Source organism: Podarcis vaucheri, assembly GCF_965113315.1.
Source record: "Podarcis vaucheri genome assembly, chromosome: 5".
Classification (NCBI taxonomy): domain Eukaryota; kingdom Metazoa; phylum Chordata; class Lepidosauria; order Squamata; family Lacertidae; genus Podarcis; species Podarcis vaucheri.
Window position 1 is genome coordinate 23311229 of NC_138763.1, and position 18441 is coordinate 23329669.

Genomic DNA, 18441 nt, shown 5'->3' on the forward strand with positions numbered 1-18441 from the left:
GAGGAAAATGTGAAGGAAAATGATACAACAGTTGCAGGAAGGTCAAGTGGGCCACAGCTCAGGCCTGCAAAAGAGATTTTTCCACAAAACAGTTCATAATAGCAAAGCAAATTAGAACTCAAAAGAAGAAAGCATTACTTGTACTCTTTTGCAGAAGGATGAGACTTGCTCCTCTGTACTTGTTTGTTTAGTAGTCATGATTTTTGTAACTCAAGCTCAGAATGTACCGGCTCATATTTCATAGTATTTGTATGGACTTTGCTCAGGATGTCAAATTGCAAAAATCTGCCACCCCATTCCTTGCAGAATGCAGAATGCATCGTGGAGACTGTTGCCACATGGGTTGAGAACTGACCAACCCATTCACCCTCAAGCCAAGGCTCAGCCATGGGCAATTTAGAGAAATGGACCAATGAGCTAGAATGGAAGGCAAGGTAAAGAAGCTGGAGAGGCAGGACTCGCTGGCAGTTCTAATACATTGCTATTTTCCATATAACACCTTTCAAAACTTCCAGAGAGAGGGAATGTGGTTTGTTCTGGAGAATAAAGACTCCATTCCTGGCTCTGCTGCCCATGTTTTCTGTATATGAAGGATTGGGAGATTGTGGCCTTCCAGATGTTGTTGGACTCAAACTCCCAACATCCCTTACTATCAACCATGCTTACTGTGGCTGAAGGGCATTGCAATCCTGGAAAGCCATAATTTCCGCTTCCCTACAACATGTCCTTCTGATGTAAGAAGAGGACCTTCTGTTGGTTTTTTACAGTAAACATTATAGTGGCGGGAAAGAACAGTTTTCACCCTGAGGGCCACATTTCCTTCTGCACAACCTTCCAGGGGCCACATGTTGGGCAGGGTACAATAGGCTAGTTTGGTACAATAGGCTAGTTTCTACACACTCACACATCCCTCTCTGTCCTCCATCAGACAAGCAAGAAGCATGACCAGAGTTCAAGGACACAGTCCAGCCAGGCAGAAACGCGCAAGGAAGGTAAGAAGCAAAGCTAGTGGTGGGTGTGGCCTGGGACAGGGGGTGTGGCCTGGAGAGAGTCCCAAGTGCCAGATATAGAGGCCTAGAGGGAGGCATTCAGTCCCTGGGCCTGAGGTTCTGCACCCCTGCTTTCCAGGATTCCTGATACCTGAGGGAAATAGTAAAGCCCGAGGATTCTTGAGGATGCAATGGAAAGAGTCGATCCACCAGCTCCAACGACTGCTGCTAGAGGAGCACCGGTGCTGCATCGGAACACAGGGGTTGTTTCATTCTGCCCAGTGAGGAAAGCCAAGGAGTTCTCAACCGTCTTGGACATTGTATAGCATGTGTCGTAGATCTGGTAACCCAGCTTGATGCCTGGCAGAATATCCTCATCCTTGTTTATGACGTTTATGGCGTGTATCATGGCTTTGACCCAGCGGTAACCCCGGAAATTAAACCTGCAAAGAAGAAGAATATGAAGGCATGCAGGACTTTCTCTAAAAGAAAAGAAAATTACTATAAGGAAAGCTGCATCCTCCACATTCACCAGAGATTGTTCATACTGGTGAGTACTGCGGTAGAAGAAGCAACCTCCACAAATGGGGCCAGAATGGGGTGAGGCGGAAGAAGGCTCCCCCCAAGTAATTGCCCACTCCCATTGCTGAACCCCATGCTTACTTCAAGGATAAGCACTTTCTGCATACAAATTGTAGCAAATCACTGAATTATGTGCTCCAGGGATGCGGAACTATGGCCTTCAGGATGTTGTTGAACTACAACACCCAACATCTCAGGCCACTGACCAAGCTGGCGAGGGCTAATAGGTGTTGGAGTCCATCCCTGCTATGCTGGCACTTAAAACCAGGCTGAAATCCTAAGCATCCTTACTTTGAAGTTCCCTTCATCAAAATCAAGACGACTCATTTAAGAGAAAGTATCTTTCTAGAGGGACACGGGTGGCACTGTGGTCTAAACCACAGAGCCTAGGGCTTGCCGATCAGAAGGTTGGCAGTTTGAATCCCTGCAACTGAGTGAGCTCCTGTTGCTGTGTCCCAACTCCTGCCAACCTAGCAGTTCAAAAGCACGTCAAAGTGCAAGTAGATAAATAGGTACTACTCTGGCGGGAAGGTAAACGGCGTTTGTGTGTGCTGGTTCGCCAGAAGCAGTTTAGTCATGCTGGCCACATGACTGCTGTCTGCGGACAAACGTCGGTTCCCTCAACCAGTAAAGCGAGATGAGCACCACAACCCCAGAGTCGTCTGCGACTGGACTTAACGGTCAGGGGTCCCTTTACCTTTTATATTTATAGAATAGGAGCATTAATGTGAAATACAGTACACTGATTTCTCTACTCCATAAATCTAATCAACTAAACCCAATCAGCTAAAATTCCTTTAACCAAATGATAGTCCTATTTCTCACCATGCAGCAAAGTAAGCCAGGACTATTGCTCCATGTTGCAGAAGTGTGCTGAGGCAAGGCTTTAACCATTGAGACCTTGCTCATGCATAGTTCTAACCACTACATTACACCAGCTCTCACCTGCATCTTTAAGTTTCTTCATGCTGGTGCATAGAGTCTATGCCATAGACACACTGCATCTTTAAAGCCTATTCAAAGCCTGTTCTTTCTCTCAAAGAATTCTGGGCCCTGTAGTTTAAACCCACCCCAGTTACAATTCCCTAAACCTTAACAAACTACAGTTACGAGAATTCTTTGAGAGAAAGAATGTGCTCTGAATGTGCTTTAAAGGTATAGTGCAATTCTTCTCAAATTTGGGCGGGGGCTGCACTGTCTCCTTGGTTCCATAAATTCATCCCCAGTGCTCCCCTAGCCTATAAAAAGCATTATTCTGAATAGCACGACCCACTAAGGAAGATAATAATATAATAATATTCCAACAATAGGTAAAGGGTAAAGGGACCCCTGATCATTAGGTCCAGTCGTGACCAACTCTGGGGTTGTGGCACTCATCTCGCTTTACTGGCCGAGGGAGCCGGCGTACAGCTTCTGGGTCATGTGGCCAGTATGACTAAGCCGCTTCTGGAGAACCAGAGCAGCGCACGGAAACACCGTTTACCTTCCCGCCGGAGCGGTACCTATTTAGCTACTTGCACTTTGACGTGCTTTCAAACTGCTAGGTTGGCAGGAGCAGGGACCAAGCAACGGGAGCTCACCCTGTCACGGGGATTCGAACCGCTGACCTTCTGATCGGCAAGTCCTAGGCTCTGTGGTTTAACCCACAGTGCCACCCATGGTGCATATTTATTCTAATGAAAAGTATTGAGTTTAATTAATTCAACAACATTGATACCAGCTTTTCAAAATCTGGTAGTCAGCCCTCTTTGGGAACCGCTGATATAAGCACATACATTGCCCTAATGTAAAAGAGAAGAAACAGGCAGAGTTTTCCATCTGATTAGCTCCACCCTCAACTACATGTGCTTTTACTTCCTGTGCCTGATGGGCTTTTGCTTGAACCCTCTGCAAGCTTATAAAGGATGGTTTCTGTTTTTTGTAGGTGGGTGTATTAGTTCTAGTTTTTGAAATAGTATGACTTGTTCAGGGCCAAGAGTAAACAACAACAAAACATTTCCTTTATCACCCTCCTATTCTCTAGATTGACATCATTTGGGGAAACTCAGGGAAAATAGAACACTTCCATTATGCTCCAGGCCTTGCGTTAAGAGGCTTTCAGGTTGTAATAGAGGGAAGGGATTGTTAAAAGTTTTTGTATGAGAATGCACAACACAGTTCTCATACACCAGAGTCACATTCACACCATAAATTTGATGAGAAACAGTCAAGGCTTCCACAAAAGGATCCTGGGAGCTGAAGTTTGTTAAGGGTGCTGAGAGTTGTTATGAGATCCCCATTCACCTCAAAGAGCTGCAATTCCCAGAGCTCCCTGGGAAGAGGGATTCATTGTTACACCACTCTGGGAATGTGGCCTAAAAGGGTGAAGGAGATCATCCAGATCCATTTTACCTCCCTGTTTCATTTACAGAACCAAAGAATTTGAAGTGTAGGTGGACTCCCACAAAGCAAGACACAGTGATACAGTGGTGCCCCGCAAGACGAATGCCTTGCAAGACGAAAAACTCGCTAGACGAAAGGGTTTTGCGGTTTTTGAACTGCTTCGCAAGACGAATTTCCCTGTGGGCTTGCTTCGCAAGACGAAAACGTCTTGCGTTTTTTGCAAGTTTGTTTCCTTTTTCACCGTTAATACAGTTGTGACTTGACTTCGAGGAGCAACTCACAGAACGCGGTGTGGTAGCCTTTTTTGAGGTTTTTGGCGATTTTTGAAGCTTTTCCAAACGTTTCCGACACCGTGCTTCGCAAGACGAAAAATTCGCTAGGCGAAAAAACTCACGGAACGAATTAATTTTGTCTTGCGAGGCACCACTGTAACAGCAAGAACATTTATTGAACTAACAGAATGGGACCACAGGGCAAAGCAACTGTTGATATACGTTTCTGGAGGCCTGGGCCACTCCCACTCACAATGTGATTGGCTGTCTAAACTGCCAAGCTGTGAATCATAACTAAGAGTTTAAGGGCCAATGGGAGAGGCTCAAATCCTATAATGTTCTGTGACTGGATATCCTGTATTGAATCAGAACACAGGGGCTCAGAATCGTTAGTCCAGACTCAAGTTCAGGCAAACACAGACTACTGAGTAAATAACAGAATTGTAGAGTGGGAAGGGACCACGAGGGTCATCTAGGCCAACCCCTTGCAATGCCGGAATCTTTTGCCCTACATGGGGCTTGACCCCATGATCCTGAGATTAAGAGTCTCATGCTCTACCAACTGATCTCCATGTAATCTTGGAATACCAATACTTTGAGATGTAGAATGTCTTGCCAAGTGAGATGTGTCAGGTATAGGGATGAAGGAGAAATTCGGTTTTGTATTTTAATGTGAACCTATCTAATTTGCAATTCCCAAAATATTACGTGTACTGAAACACAGGTATCCTGTGTTTCACACCTTGCTAAATTTTGCGGTGTGATACGCCAACAAAACAGTAGGTATGAAAATGCATGTTTTAGGAGGATGCATGCATAAAAATAAGGGACACGGGTGGCGCTGTGGGTTAAACCACAGAGCCTAGGACTTCCCGATCAGAAGGTCGGTGGTTCAAATCCCCGCAACGGGGTGAGCTCCCGTTGTTCAGTCCCTGCTCCTGCCCACCTAGCAGTTTGAAAGCACGTCAAAGTGCAAGTAGATAAATAGGTACCACTCCGGCGGGAAGGTAAACGGCGTTTCCGTATGCTGCTCTGGTTCACCAGAAGTGGCTTAGTCATGTTGGCCACATGACCCGGAAGCTGTACACCGGCTCCCTCGGCCCATAAAGCAAGATGAGCGCCGCAACCCCACAGTCAGACACGACAGGACCTAATGGTCAGGGGTCCCTTTACCTTTACTGTGCATAAAAATGCGTATGTTAGTAGAAATGTATTATATTGACAGGATCTGGCAAATTATGTATAGTAGGCAGAACTGCATGCAAAATTAGGAGAAATTAGGAGAACCAGGGACTTTCTGAAAGCAAAGCAGATCCTCTGGCACTGATCTATGGCCCTTCCCCGGAGCCCCCCCAAAAATGCTTGGAAGGAAACAAGGAGTGGGTTTTTATGTGAAAGGAGTTTGTGTTTGATTCTAGGTACGACTATCACAAATTCCTGAGCTTGAGTATGAATAAGTTCACCTGACTGAAACACTGTTTCTACCTGGTTCTGGCAGGTGGACCTTAGAATTCTAGCAAAAAAAACCCCCAACATAGAGTAGTATGACCCACTGAAAGAAATGACCATGTCCAAGATAGGTCTACTCTGACGAAAACATAGCCAAATACCATCCATAGATCCCATAGGGCTGATGTCTCCCTTTCTGTCCCTGTGCTAAGACTTCCATAATACAGTGGTACCTCGAGTTACATATGCTTCAGGTTACAGACGCTTCAGGTTACAGACTCCACTAACCCAGAAATAGTACTTTGGGTTAAGAACTTTGCTTCAGGATGAGAACAGAAATCGTGCTCCGGCGGTGCAGCGGCAACAGGAGGCCCCATTAGCTAAAGTGGTGCTTCAGATTAAGAACAGTTTCAGGTTAAGAACAAACCTCCAGAACGAATTAGTAAGTACTTAACCTGAGGTACCACTGTAGTACTGTTTAAATACCTTCTACCTATTGTTTAGCAGCTAAAGAATTCCCAGAAGAGAGCAAGAAGCAAACCTACGACTCTCTTCCAGTTTACATAGCAGTTGGTAGAAAGGTCAGCTGTATCCCTGCTTTGTATTCAGAGTGCATACCCCACGATCTGGCAATGCATTCCAGTACGTGGTATTACTCCCAGTGAGATGGCTGCGATTCCTAACAATCATTGATGCCAGATACTTTATTGTTACAGAAACCACAATGAATTATTTTGTCACTTGCCAGCATTCACTCTGGACCAATAAAAGCGAGAGAGAGAGAGAGAGAGAGAGAGAGAGAAATACTTTCCCCAATTAAATCTCAAAGGATTGGTGGAAAGTGGCTTGCCAGCCTCAGAAAAGAAAAACATTTATTGGATTAATTGTATCACTTACAGTAAGTACTTATACACTCTTGTTTTGGTTATTTTCCCTCTTTCTTTTCACATTTCCTTTCTTTCACATTATTTTTTCACTGAAAACATATTATTTATGTTTTCCCTGAAAACACGTTTTTGTGTGTGTGTGTATGTTAACTATAGAGCAGGTGGGAGAATGTAGCATTGCCTGTACAACTCCCCTGCCAATATCTTCTCTCACATGCACTGCAGATATTGAGATACACACACACACCAATTCACTCCCCACAAAGGGCACGTGAAGTTTTAAAGCTTCCCTTAAGCCTTTAATATTTCTAATGTCACCGTTTTTCTTGTAACTATTTTTCAATGCCGTATCTCTACCTTCTAATCCATTCCCTCATGGAACTAATCAGTGATTGCAATTAATTAAATGAGCTTTATTTGAAACAGCTGCTCAGAAATCCATTGGCACCAGGAGGGCTGGGCTGGTGTGGAAACTCAGTTTGCAAAGCTAAGCAAATGCTGGTTACTAAAATTTTTGCAGTAACTCCTTCCTCCAGTACCAGCCATTATGGTGGTGGGGTAAAGGAGAAATTCAATGTAAACCTAACAAATTCGTACTTTCCGAAACAATATTCATACCAAAACACAGCTATTATTCAAAATTCACACTTCCCCGAATTTTACAGTGCAGTTCTCCAGTAAAGTCCTATATAGGAGTAACATTTGAGAACAGCATGCAAAAAAATACATTACAGAGGGAAAATTGTGATGCAAAAATCTGCATATGAAAAAAGAGATAGAGACAGAACCCAGGGTTGTGGATTCGAGCCCCATGTTGGGCAAAAGAGGGAGTTGGACTAGATGACCCTCATGGTTCCTTTCTAACTCTACAATTCAACGAATCTACAGTGGTACCTGGGCTTAAGAACAGTCCAGTTTAAGAATGATTTGGTTTACAAACTCCACAAAACCGGAAATAGTATCTTGGTTTGAGAACTTTACCTCAGTCTAAGAATGGAATCCAAATGGTGGAAGGGCACCAGCAGCAGGAGGCCTCATTAGGGAAACCATGCCTCACAGTTTAAGAACAGTTTCAGTTTAAGAATGGACTTCCGGAATGGATTAAGTTCGTAAACCGAAGTACCACTGTATAGTTCTATGGCACTGAGAAAGAACTGAGAAGCAAGAGCCAGAGCAAACAAAGATGCTACCCCCTGGCTGTTCTTTATAACTTCCATCACTTACCGTATTTTTTGCTCTATAAGACTCACTTTTTCCCTCCTAAAAAGGTAAGGGGAAATGTGTGTGCGTGTTATGGAGCGAATGCAGGCTGCGCAGCTATCCCAGAAGCCAGAACAGCAAGAGGGATTGCTGCTTTTGCTACGCAGTGGTCCCTCTTGCTGTTCTGGCTTCTGGGATTCAGAATATTTTTTTTTCTTGTTTTCCTCCTCCAAAAACTAGGTGTGTCTTGTAGTCTGGTGTGTCTTATAGAGCGAAAAATACGGTCATTTATTTTGTATGGCTTGCTTGGGCTGCATTTGATCCTAATGCTGGCTTAGTGCACCAGTTTTGCTGTCCACTGAAAGTTAAAGCTCTAAATAGCCTTGGACCCTAGGGCATTATGAATTGTCTTTAACACCTCTGTGATTAAGTCCCTCTTCTGACTAGAGCAGGGGTCAGCAACTTTTTTCAGCTGTGGGCCAGTCCACCATCCCTCAGACCATGTGGGGGGCCGGACTATATCGGGGGGGGGATGAACGAATTCCTATGCCCCACAAATAACCCAGAGATGCATTTTAAATAAAATAACACATTCTACTCATGTAAAAACACACTGATTCCCAGACAGTCCGCGGGCCGGATTGAGAAGGCGATTGGGCCACATCCGGCCCCCAGGCCCTGGGTGTCTGCCCCTGGATTAGAGGATAGTGGGGCAACTTTTTCCAGGTAAGTGATGCTAGCAGATTGTGCTTGTAAGAAATGAGTTAATAGCTGATTGCCCTTTTTGCCACAAGCAGAAGAAAAAAAAACACCAAACTTGGTTAAGAGACAGCATTATCCATTACGCATAATTATAGAACCTCGTGGCAATAAATAAATACAGTTCATATTCTAGATAACTGTGATGGATAGGTAAATGTGTGGGGGGGGGGTTATTGTTTTGTTTTTGTTTTAACTACAGTGGTACCTTGGTTCTTGAACGGCTTAGTTGTCAAAGAAATCGGCTCCCAAACGCTGCAAACCCAGAAGTAAGTGTTCTGGTTTGCAAATGTTTTTTGGAAGCCGAACGTCTGACACGACTTCTGCTTGAGTGCAGAAAATTCCTGCAGCCAACTGGAAGCCGTGCCTTAGTTTTCGAACTGTTTCGGAAGTGGGACGGACTCCCGGAATGGATTAGGTTTGAGAACCAAGATGTTTGTTGTTTAGTCGTTTAGTCGTGTCCGACTCTTCGTTACCACTGTATTTATTTTGTGCTTTTATTTTGTGTTTTTATCTTGTGAACCTCCCTCAGATCTTCGGGTGAAGGGTAGTATGTAAATTTAAACATCAACAGCAGCAGCAGCAGCTATAGCCCTCTGCTGTTTCGTTGCTACAGATTCAGACTGGGAGATTACACATATACAAAGTGCATATATATTACATTACATCTACTAGGTAAAGGTAAAGGTACCCCTGCCCGTACGGGCCAGTCTTGCCAGACTCTAGGGTTGTGCGCCCATCTCACTCAAGAGGCCGGGGGCCAGCGCTGTCCGAAGACACTTCCGGGTCACGTGGCCAGCGTGACATCGCTGCTCTGGCGAACCAGAGCCGCACACGGAAACACCGTTTACCTTCCCGCTTGTAAGCGGTCCCTATTTATCTACTTGCACCCGGAGGTGCTTTCGAACTGCTAGGTTGGCAGGCGCTGGAACCAAACGACGGGAGCGCACCCCGCCGCAGGGATTCGAACCGCCGACCTTTCGATCGGCAAGCCCTAGGCGCTGAGGCTTTTACCCACAGCGCCACCTGCGTCCTATTACATCTACTACATATTTTTAAAAGTTTGTTTTGTTTGCTATGCATTTGCATGCCTCTTAAGTTATCATAACCAGATTTGTTTTTCAGATCAAGGAGCTGGTTCTCATCTATGTTTGGATAAATTTGGTTGCCATTTTGAATCAAGATGGCTGACAGAACCTATCAAAACAGTACCAATTTGAACCACATTGGTGGGGGGTTGAGGCAGGCATTCCTAGAATTCCCAAGCAACGCCATGCAGAGGGCTGTTAGCATATAATAACAGACAGAATGAAATCTGAATGAGATGGGAAAACGCTGATGTGGCAGAATGGATGGTAGACTCCCTGCCAATTAGAAATCATCAGGGAGAAACTTTCCATTCCAGCTTTCCCTACACTGTCTCAGTGCTCTATTTGGCATATAGAAACCATTTTGTCATATAAGCATGACATAAATGAATGAATGAATAAATGAATGAACAATTTGCATGGAGTTCTTTAAGGTTGGGGAGGGCCATTCCAAAATGCCTATTTTTCCCCACCAGCAGTCTCAAGTGGTATAATCCTTTCTACCCACTCAGCACTGTACCTCCTTATTCCACTCCAGGGACAGACTCCAGCTAAATGAATTCATTGTCAGGGACTGGCTGGACAAGGAGGAGTGGTGGGAGGCCCCAGCCAGGGACCCCCAAGGGAAATCCCAGAGGAGGAAGGCTCAGAACCCAGGGATTGGTGGTGAGACACTGAGGAGAGGTCAGAGGGAGGGGATTGGGAGAGGGTGCTAGATACCAAAGGGCAACAGTGAGAAGAATTGCACATGACACACGGCATGTGATGCTTGTGTGACATCACACACATCCGCCACATGCCAGTCCCCCTCAATCTTGGGGGACAACACGGCGCCTCAGCCTACCATGGAGGAAGCTTCTCCTAATGTCCAGACAGAATCTGCTTTCTTGTTAGTTCTATATCCTCTGGAGAATGCTTGCTGCACCATCTGATATCCCTGCTGCTATGTGAAGACATGGTCACTCTTGCAGCAGTAATAATAATAATAATAATAATAATAATAATAATAATACCAATTTGAGGACCCTCCGGCACGTAAGAAGAAGAGATGGCTGGACCAGACTAGTGGCCCATCTAATCTAGTTTCCTGTTCCCACAGTGGCCAACCAGATGCCTGTGGGAATTCTGCAAGCAGGATCTGACCACACGAGCACAACAGCATGCTCTCCCAAATCTCCTTCAGAGGGTCAGGATGACCCCCAGAACAGTGCACAAGGGAGGAGAGGGGTGATTGCTTCATCAGGCAAGCATAAATGCTTGCGCTAATGGAGGCATATCCTTAGTGCTATGGCAAATCCAACCCAGCAATTTTTATTTAACGATAACCCTCATCCCAGGAAGCATGAGAGAAGCATTGCTGCTTATGGTGTGAACCCTCACTCCACTGTAGGCTCTGTCCTCAGCAGTGATGGCTCAATGCTTTGGCGGTCAAGATGCCCTCAATGGGCTCTGCTCCATGAGTTCAGCCCACCTCTCTCCTGCCCCCAGAGGGCAGGACTAAAAGCAAATGGGTAGAAACTGCAGGGAAGCAAGTTATGACAAAACAACATCCTAATGGAGAGAGGTGTTTGACAGCGGAACAGTCTCCCTCGGGAGGTGGTGGGCTCTATTTCGCTAGTATTTACCGAAGCAAAGGATGGGTGGCCATCCCTTTGGTATGCTGCCAACCAAGCAGGAAAACCACTTCAGATAAACTGCCTCCTGACGCTTGGCCTTTGCTCATAGTTTATAACTTCAAAATGCCTTCCGTATCTGATTAGGAGCATGGGCTGCTGTTTTGCAATGAGTCAGCTCAATGAGTCTAGCACTGGGTTTCCCAAACTTGGGTCTCCAGCTGTCTGTGGACTACCATTCCCATCATCCATGACCACTGGTCCTGCTAGCTAGGGATGATCGGAGTTGTAGTCCAAAAACACCCAAGTTTGGGAAACCCTGATCTAGAAGCAGCTCTCCAGGTTTTCAGGCAGGAAATCTCTCCTAGCCCTCCCTGGAGATGATTGAACCTGGAACCTTCTGCATGCAAAACAAGATACTCTACCTCTGAGCACTGGCCCTTTCCAACAGAGGTGACGGCAGGACAAAAGAAGCAAATGCCTACACACCTGAGCATCGATACCTATATTATATATCCCCTTTCGGCCTCTGATGCACTTATTGTCTGCCCCCAGCTTAGGATACTGAGAAAGCCTTTGCCCAGCTCTCACCATGAATAACAACACACACACCCTTGCCTTGCCACAGTTGTTTTTTCAAGCAAGGGGAATGCAGAGCATCTATTTCATGTGGTCCCAGCTTCCATCCCCAGCATCTCCCAGTTAGGGCTGGGAGAAAATCCCTTTGTGGAACCTTACAGAGTTCCTGCCAGTCAACTCTGAGCTTGATGGATCGACGCTTCTGACTCTGTATACGGCAAAAACTCTCTGGAGGACTAGAGAAGAGGAGGAAGCAGCTTACCCCTCACATTTTGGAGAATTGGGTGGTGTGCTGGTGGGATCTTCTTCCAGGATGGTCCTGAAATGCATAGGGAACATCCCTCCGATTACGTGCATGGCATCCTCCGCGTTCACGTAGCCGCGCAGATCAAACTTCCCAAGCAGCCGGCACTCTTCTTCTCCCTCCCCCCCAGCTGTGTCGCCTTCCTCGCCTCGGGTGGGCTCAAACACGTACAAGGCCTGCATCAGAAGCCCTGTGAGCAGCCAGAACTTTGCACAGGCCATTTTAACTCTGAGCCACTGGAAGGAAATAATTGCTGCTTCCAAAAAAAAGAGCAGAGGGTTTTTATGAGGCTCTCGCGTGTTGACTGTTCGCCAGCCTATGAAGGAGAACGACTGCTCCCATGAGGATCCACACAGGCGGATTCTCTTTGCTGCGACAGCTGCCAAGGCACAACCTCGTCTAGGAAGTACTGGAAGGATAGGAAAGGTTGTTGTGGTTTTTATTACTATTATTTTTCAAAGAACTGCTCCTTCCCCCACTAATAAAAATGGAGTGACCCACATCTTTTCATGCATTTCCCTTCTCTCATTCTGATGCCATTATTTCCCATCTTTTGCTTAAATCTTTAGCGCAGCTGCCTGCGTACAAGGATAAATAAGCAACGATGGTTTAAGAATCATTGCTGGATCAGACATGGAGGACACTTAGGCCACATTCACGCCACTGTTTTAAAGCACTATGGTGCCACTTTAAACAGTCATGGCTTCCCACAAACATCTGGGAACCACAACACTTGTCCATGGCAACGGATACCGTAACACATTAGGGCATAGGTAGGCAAACTGAGGTCCGCGGGCCAGATCAGGCCTAATAGCCTTCTGGATCCGGCCCACGGATGGTCCGGAATCACCGTGTGGATCGCCAGCACGCACGTTCTTTCCCTCTCCTTCACACGTCAGTGGTGGCGGTGTCTCCTCCCTCCCTCCTTCTGGCTTCTCCCCGCCCTGCCTACAGGAGGAAGGGGACTGGGCTTTGTTGGTGCCAGCAGCACTCAAGCAGCCGCCATTTTAAGCAGCCCGTCTCCGGAGCCCTTTCGCGCACCGCTCATCGTCCCACCACCAGCCCCTGCTGTTCGCAAGACACAGGCAAGCAACCACTGGGGCTTGTGGTGCTGTTGCATCATTCCCCTCCCCAAAAAAATACATAGTCCAGCCCCCAACAAGGTCTGAGGGACAGTGGACCGGCCCCCTGCTGAAAAAGTTTGCTGACCCTGCATTAGGGTATGAAGGTGCCACAAGTCACTTTGCTGCAACAGATCAACACAACTTACCCATTTTAAAATCCCCAATGGGAGGCTCTTTCCAAGCCTAAGTGCTGCATGTGTGCAGAAGCAAGGCAGGCAGATCATGGGCCAGATGTGAACACCCAGTAAGCCACATCTGGCCTCTTGATTGACATTCCCCCTCCCTCCTTTTAAAGCAGCAGCTTTCAGTCATTCGCTCCCCAGGGAGTCTTTTCCAAGTCAACACCTTTACTGAGCATGCTGGAGGTGCATTTTAGAGAAATCCAGGGGTATGCTCTTAGGCCCTGTCTCTTTGTTTATGCAGGTGACGGGCTTCAACCAAATTAAAGTGAGTTGTGATGAAGGCCCCATCTGCACTGCACATTTAAAGCAGTATTGCACTGCTTTCAACATTCTCATGGCTTCCCCCAAAGAATCCTGGGAACTGTGGTTTATTACAGGTGCAGAGAGATTCTAGGACACCCTTTTCCTTACATGGCTACAATTCCCAGAGTTCCCTGGGAAGGGGGATTGATTGTTAAATTCACTCTGGGAACTGTAGCTCTCTGTAATGCAACAACCATCTTGGCTGAATCTCTACTGTAGGCTTAAGGTAAAGGTAAAGGTACCCCTGCCCGAACGGGCCAGTCTTGACAGACTCTGGGGTTTGTGCGCCCATCTCACTCAAGAGGCCGGGGGCCAGCGCTGTCCGGAGACACTTCCGGGTCACATGGCCAGCGTGACAAAGCTGCATCTGGCGAGCCAGCGCAGCACACGGAACGCCGTTTACCTTCCCGCTGGTAAGCGGTACCTATTTATCTACTTGCACCCGGGGGTGCTTTCGAACTGCTAGGTGGGCAGGCGCTGGGACCGAGCAGCGGGAGCGCACCCCGCCGCGGCTTAGAACTGTAGGCTTAGAACACTGAAAATATGCAACCTACCAATACTTCTTGGCAAAAATATGGTGGTTATACCAGAACACAGAACAGCCACCCTGGATTTTGGTACACGTATTGCATACTTTCCAAATGCTCCGTTGAATAGTGCTGGGTCTCATGTTGTCATCAAATGATTCATCACTCAATGTGGACTTGGTTGCTCTTTGATCCTGCCGTTCACCTTTTGTTGGAACTCTGGTTTACCAATTGAATATTACAGTGTCCGCTTATGTGCTAAGTATTTTAGCAAGATTATGATATGGGTAAATAATATATCCCATGGGTAGGCAAACTAAGGCCCGGGGGCCAGATCCAGCCCAATCACCTTCTCAATCTGGTTGCAGACTGCCTGGGAATCAGCATGTTTTACATGAGTAGAATGTGCCCTTTTATTTAAAATGCATCTCTGGGTTATTTGTGGGGCATAGGAATTTGTTCACTCCCTCCCCCAAAATATAGTCCGGCCCCCCACAAGGTCTGAGGGACAGTGGACCGGCCCCCTGCTGAAAAGGTTTGCTGACCCCTGATATATCCCTATATGTCAAGGAACGCTGGGGTACATGGTGGGAGAAATGAAAGCTGTGAAGGGGAGGGGACATGATTGAGGTTTTTTTAATTACATGTGGAGAAAATGAATGGAGAGGAGGTTTTACCTCACTCTTGCGTAACCAGAGTTTTAGGGAACCAGGGTTATCTGATGAAGCTGAATAGAAGATCCAGGGCAAGCAAGATGAAAGACTTCTTTACACAGCACAGGGTGTAGTGATGGCTACCCAACTTAGTCTTTAAAGGGGGATTAGGCAAATAAATTCATGGAATATAAATCCACCAACACTGGGAGAGGGCTATTGCCCTCATCTTCTGCCTAGACGTTGGCCATGGTTAGGAACAAGATGGGCCTTTGGTCTGATTCAGCAGGACTTTTCTTATCCTCTTATGACCTTACCATACCATGACTACTGGGAGCCAGTGTGGCAAAATGGTCAGAATGTTGGACTAAGACCTGGGAGACCAGGGTTTGAATCCCCACTCAGCCATGAAGTTCCCTGGGTGCCTTTGAGGCCGTCACTATCTCCTAGCCTACCCTATCTCACAGGTTGAAATGAGAGGATGAAATGAGGAGGAGAACCAAATACACCACCTTGAGATCCTTGGAAGATGGAATATAAATGTAATAAATAAATACTGTGAGGAGTGGGATTTGGTCTCAAGAGTACTTAGGCACTGGGCTGAAAGGGTTGGATGCTGACCAGAGATATCTACATTTAAATTGCTTCTTGCTGGCAATGAATAAGTCGCTTCCTTCTTGTCTGACCTACCCAACCAGGTTGTTGTGAGGAGAACATAGTATAACACTGTGTGCTGTCCTACGATCCTCTGGGGCGATGTTTGCTAAAAGCCAATATAAACACCTCACGACTTGTCACTACTTGTCTTTACCTGGTAGCAACAGAAAACACCTGAACCCCAGAAGGTTACGAAATCCAAAATGGGCACCAGGGGAACAGATCCAGTGAAGGCAGAAGTCTTGTTTTCTTTTCTTTTTTCCCCTCTGCAGTTATGATTCTAAGGGAAAGGTTAATATTCAGGGAGATGTGAGAGTCTAGCTGTGAATTTGACAGGCCCCCATTGTATCTCCTTCCTACTCCTCTTTCCTTTTTCCTTCCTCTACCTATTTAAATCTTGTAATTATGTAATTAGGATGTTTGGAAGAAGAGAAAAGCAGAGTTGTGAAATCAAAAGGCTGGAGGCGGAAGTGGTGGTTACAATTTTTTTTATTAAACCCCCCCCCCGAAAACATCATTCTTCTGTAAAACAATTATTTTTAATATGTACCTATTTGTTCAGTTAGCAGGCTGCAAAAAAAACCCCAGAGCTGCCATAGTGTAACCAGGGAGTGGGTGGGTGGAAATTTACCTCAGAAGCAGCCTGAACAACCAAGAAATCTTTAATAAAAATACATTTTTTAAAAAACCAGGGTTGCAAAGTGGGCATTGCAGGTCAGCTATATTATACATTTTCATAATCATGTACTGTACAGCCTTTCCTTCTAGGAGCTCAAGGCAACATATTTAGTGCTTTTTCCTGTGACGTTTAATCAGCACAAACACCTTCCAAGGCAGATTAGGCCCAATGTCAACAACAATGTCAACAAGAGTACTGTATCTCACGCTGATAATATGCTGGTTATTAAAAAATTAAAGGATGCAATGTTTAAAAATACATGTTTTAAAGGCAGCAGATAAAAAGCTGGAACATCAACTTCTTCCATGTCTTACTAGAGCTATGATAGCACAGCACTGCAGAATCTCCTAAGTGCTCTGTGACCTTTTTATCTGACCTGGTTCCTGAGACAAGGTGAATTGGCTGAAGACTGAGTGCAAATGGGAGATTCAGGGGGCCACCAGGTGGCGCATTGGAAGATGGCCGACAATAACATCTCTCCGACCCATACGAGGTAATTAAGAGGCTGCTATGGGAAGTATGCAGCCTTCCCGCCCCCCTCCCAAGGAGATGGGGGGGACTGCCTTGCCAGCGGTGTCCATAACACACCCCCGGATTCGAAAGAAGGGGGTGCCGGTCACTTGGCACAAGCCCTCGATGAGGTCGGCACTTCCTGATGCTGTCTCCAATCAGCGCGTGCTGGTTCGCTTTAGCTCGAAAATATAATTGGAAACATATAATTGGAAAGAAGCTAAAGCACATACATCAAGCAAAGTTCGGGAGATAAGACTGCTGATTAATAGATCTCTGTGACCGGAGCAGCGGATGGGACAAATAAATCAAGTGATGAACCACCATTAAGAGACTGGTATGTTTGGAGTGAAACAGAAGGGGAGTGGAGGAAAAAACTTTTCTTTTCTTTGCCTTATGTGAATATTAATAACCCTCCACCCCAGAAAGAAGATCGTTGCATTTTATTAATCACAAGCAGGAATTCAAGAACCGTGTGGAGTAGATTATAGATTAAAGAGATGGCTGGTAAACAACGGAGAACGGAGGAAAAATTTATGACGCAGCTTTAAATGGCGTCTCGCTAAGACAGGCTTGTCTAAGAAAGATGGGGGGGGAGGGCCAGGATCATCGGAATGTGAATGATTGGAATGTGATCTTAACCTGACAGAGCCCTCCTGATATACTTGGCAAGCCTGAGAAAATCAAAGGACAGACCGAAGATAAAAAATTTATGGAAGTGTGGAATAGCTGTCCCTAAGTGATATGATCTTTGGAGAGTGTAAAACCCACACAGAGGATGTCTTGTTTCCAACCCGCTTGTGAAGATTATCAGAGATCGCAAAGAAAGGAATATATGATAACAACAACAAGATGAAGAAAGTAATAAAGAGACTATCTGGAAAGAACTGGATAGAACTGTTTAATTAAAGCAGCAATATAAGTGATGCTTGGACCTCCGTTCGGAGCTTGATGTATGGGTACCCCCAACAAAATTTAAAAATCTGGCTGTATAATTTGGAACTAATGTGATTTGGAAATAATGTAATTTGATTGGCCTGTTAATAAAAATTATTAAAAAAAAAAAAGCAAATGGGAGATTCAAACTTTGTTAAGTAGACCTCAACTGAACTTTGATGGATTCTCATTTTTATTTTTTTTTACATATTTTCATCTTCCATGAACCTCCAGCCTGATTTCATACAATTACATCTCCTGCAAATACTGGCAGTGAGCACCAACAGGATTGCAGCTGAGACACCACCACAGAAAGCAAAAGTGTTGTATTAATGTAGCGAGCTCAGAGGAACTCTTGACGTTTGCAAAAGTACAAAAAAGCCACTTTAAAAAATATTTAAGGGGGGGTAACCTTCCCCAAAAGCCCAATGAGGACTAAACATGTACAGTGCCAACCGAGTGTTTAAAGTCCCTGGTGGGGGCCCCTGAGAGGGCAGGGGGTGGGCAGTGAAATACCATGCCTGCAAAGAATGACATGCCTTTACTTACCGTTCACACTCTGCATTAAACATTCGCTGATGATGGTGACCTGAACCGTTATGGTTTTAAAGTTCTTCATCCACCTTTGTTTTATTTGGAGCTAACTATTGAGACTGGACATAATCTGTGTGTCTAGAAATGTTCTTTGCTGCATTTTTTTCCAGCCTTGCATTCTGAAGTTGTTTCCCACAACCAGCAGAATACCCAAATACAGTGGTACCTCGGG

The 18441-nt window shown here is 45.6% G+C and overlaps 1 protein-coding gene across 2 annotated transcripts in view; it reads right to left on the reverse strand.

Moving 5' to 3' along the window:
- The window catches only part of LOC309533054 (vomeronasal type-2 receptor 1-like), a 33360-nt gene extending 17489 nt beyond the window's left edge, over positions 1-15871 (reverse strand). The window contains exons 1-3 of one of the 2 annotated variants that reach the window (XM_082224043.1): positions 15705-15871; positions 12063-12357; positions 1141-1432 (exon numbers count right to left, since the gene is read on the reverse strand). In XM_082224043.1, the coding sequence (XP_082080169.1) occupies positions 1141-1432; positions 12063-12325 (555 nt within the window). In that variant the 5' untranslated portion in view covers positions 12326-12357; positions 15705-15871. Of the gene's footprint in view, positions 1-1140; positions 1433-2516; positions 2657-12062; positions 12358-15704 lie in introns of those variants that run through there. The other variant, XM_082224044.1, reaches the window with a different exon arrangement.
- Positions 15872-18441: the final 2570 nt, after the last annotated feature.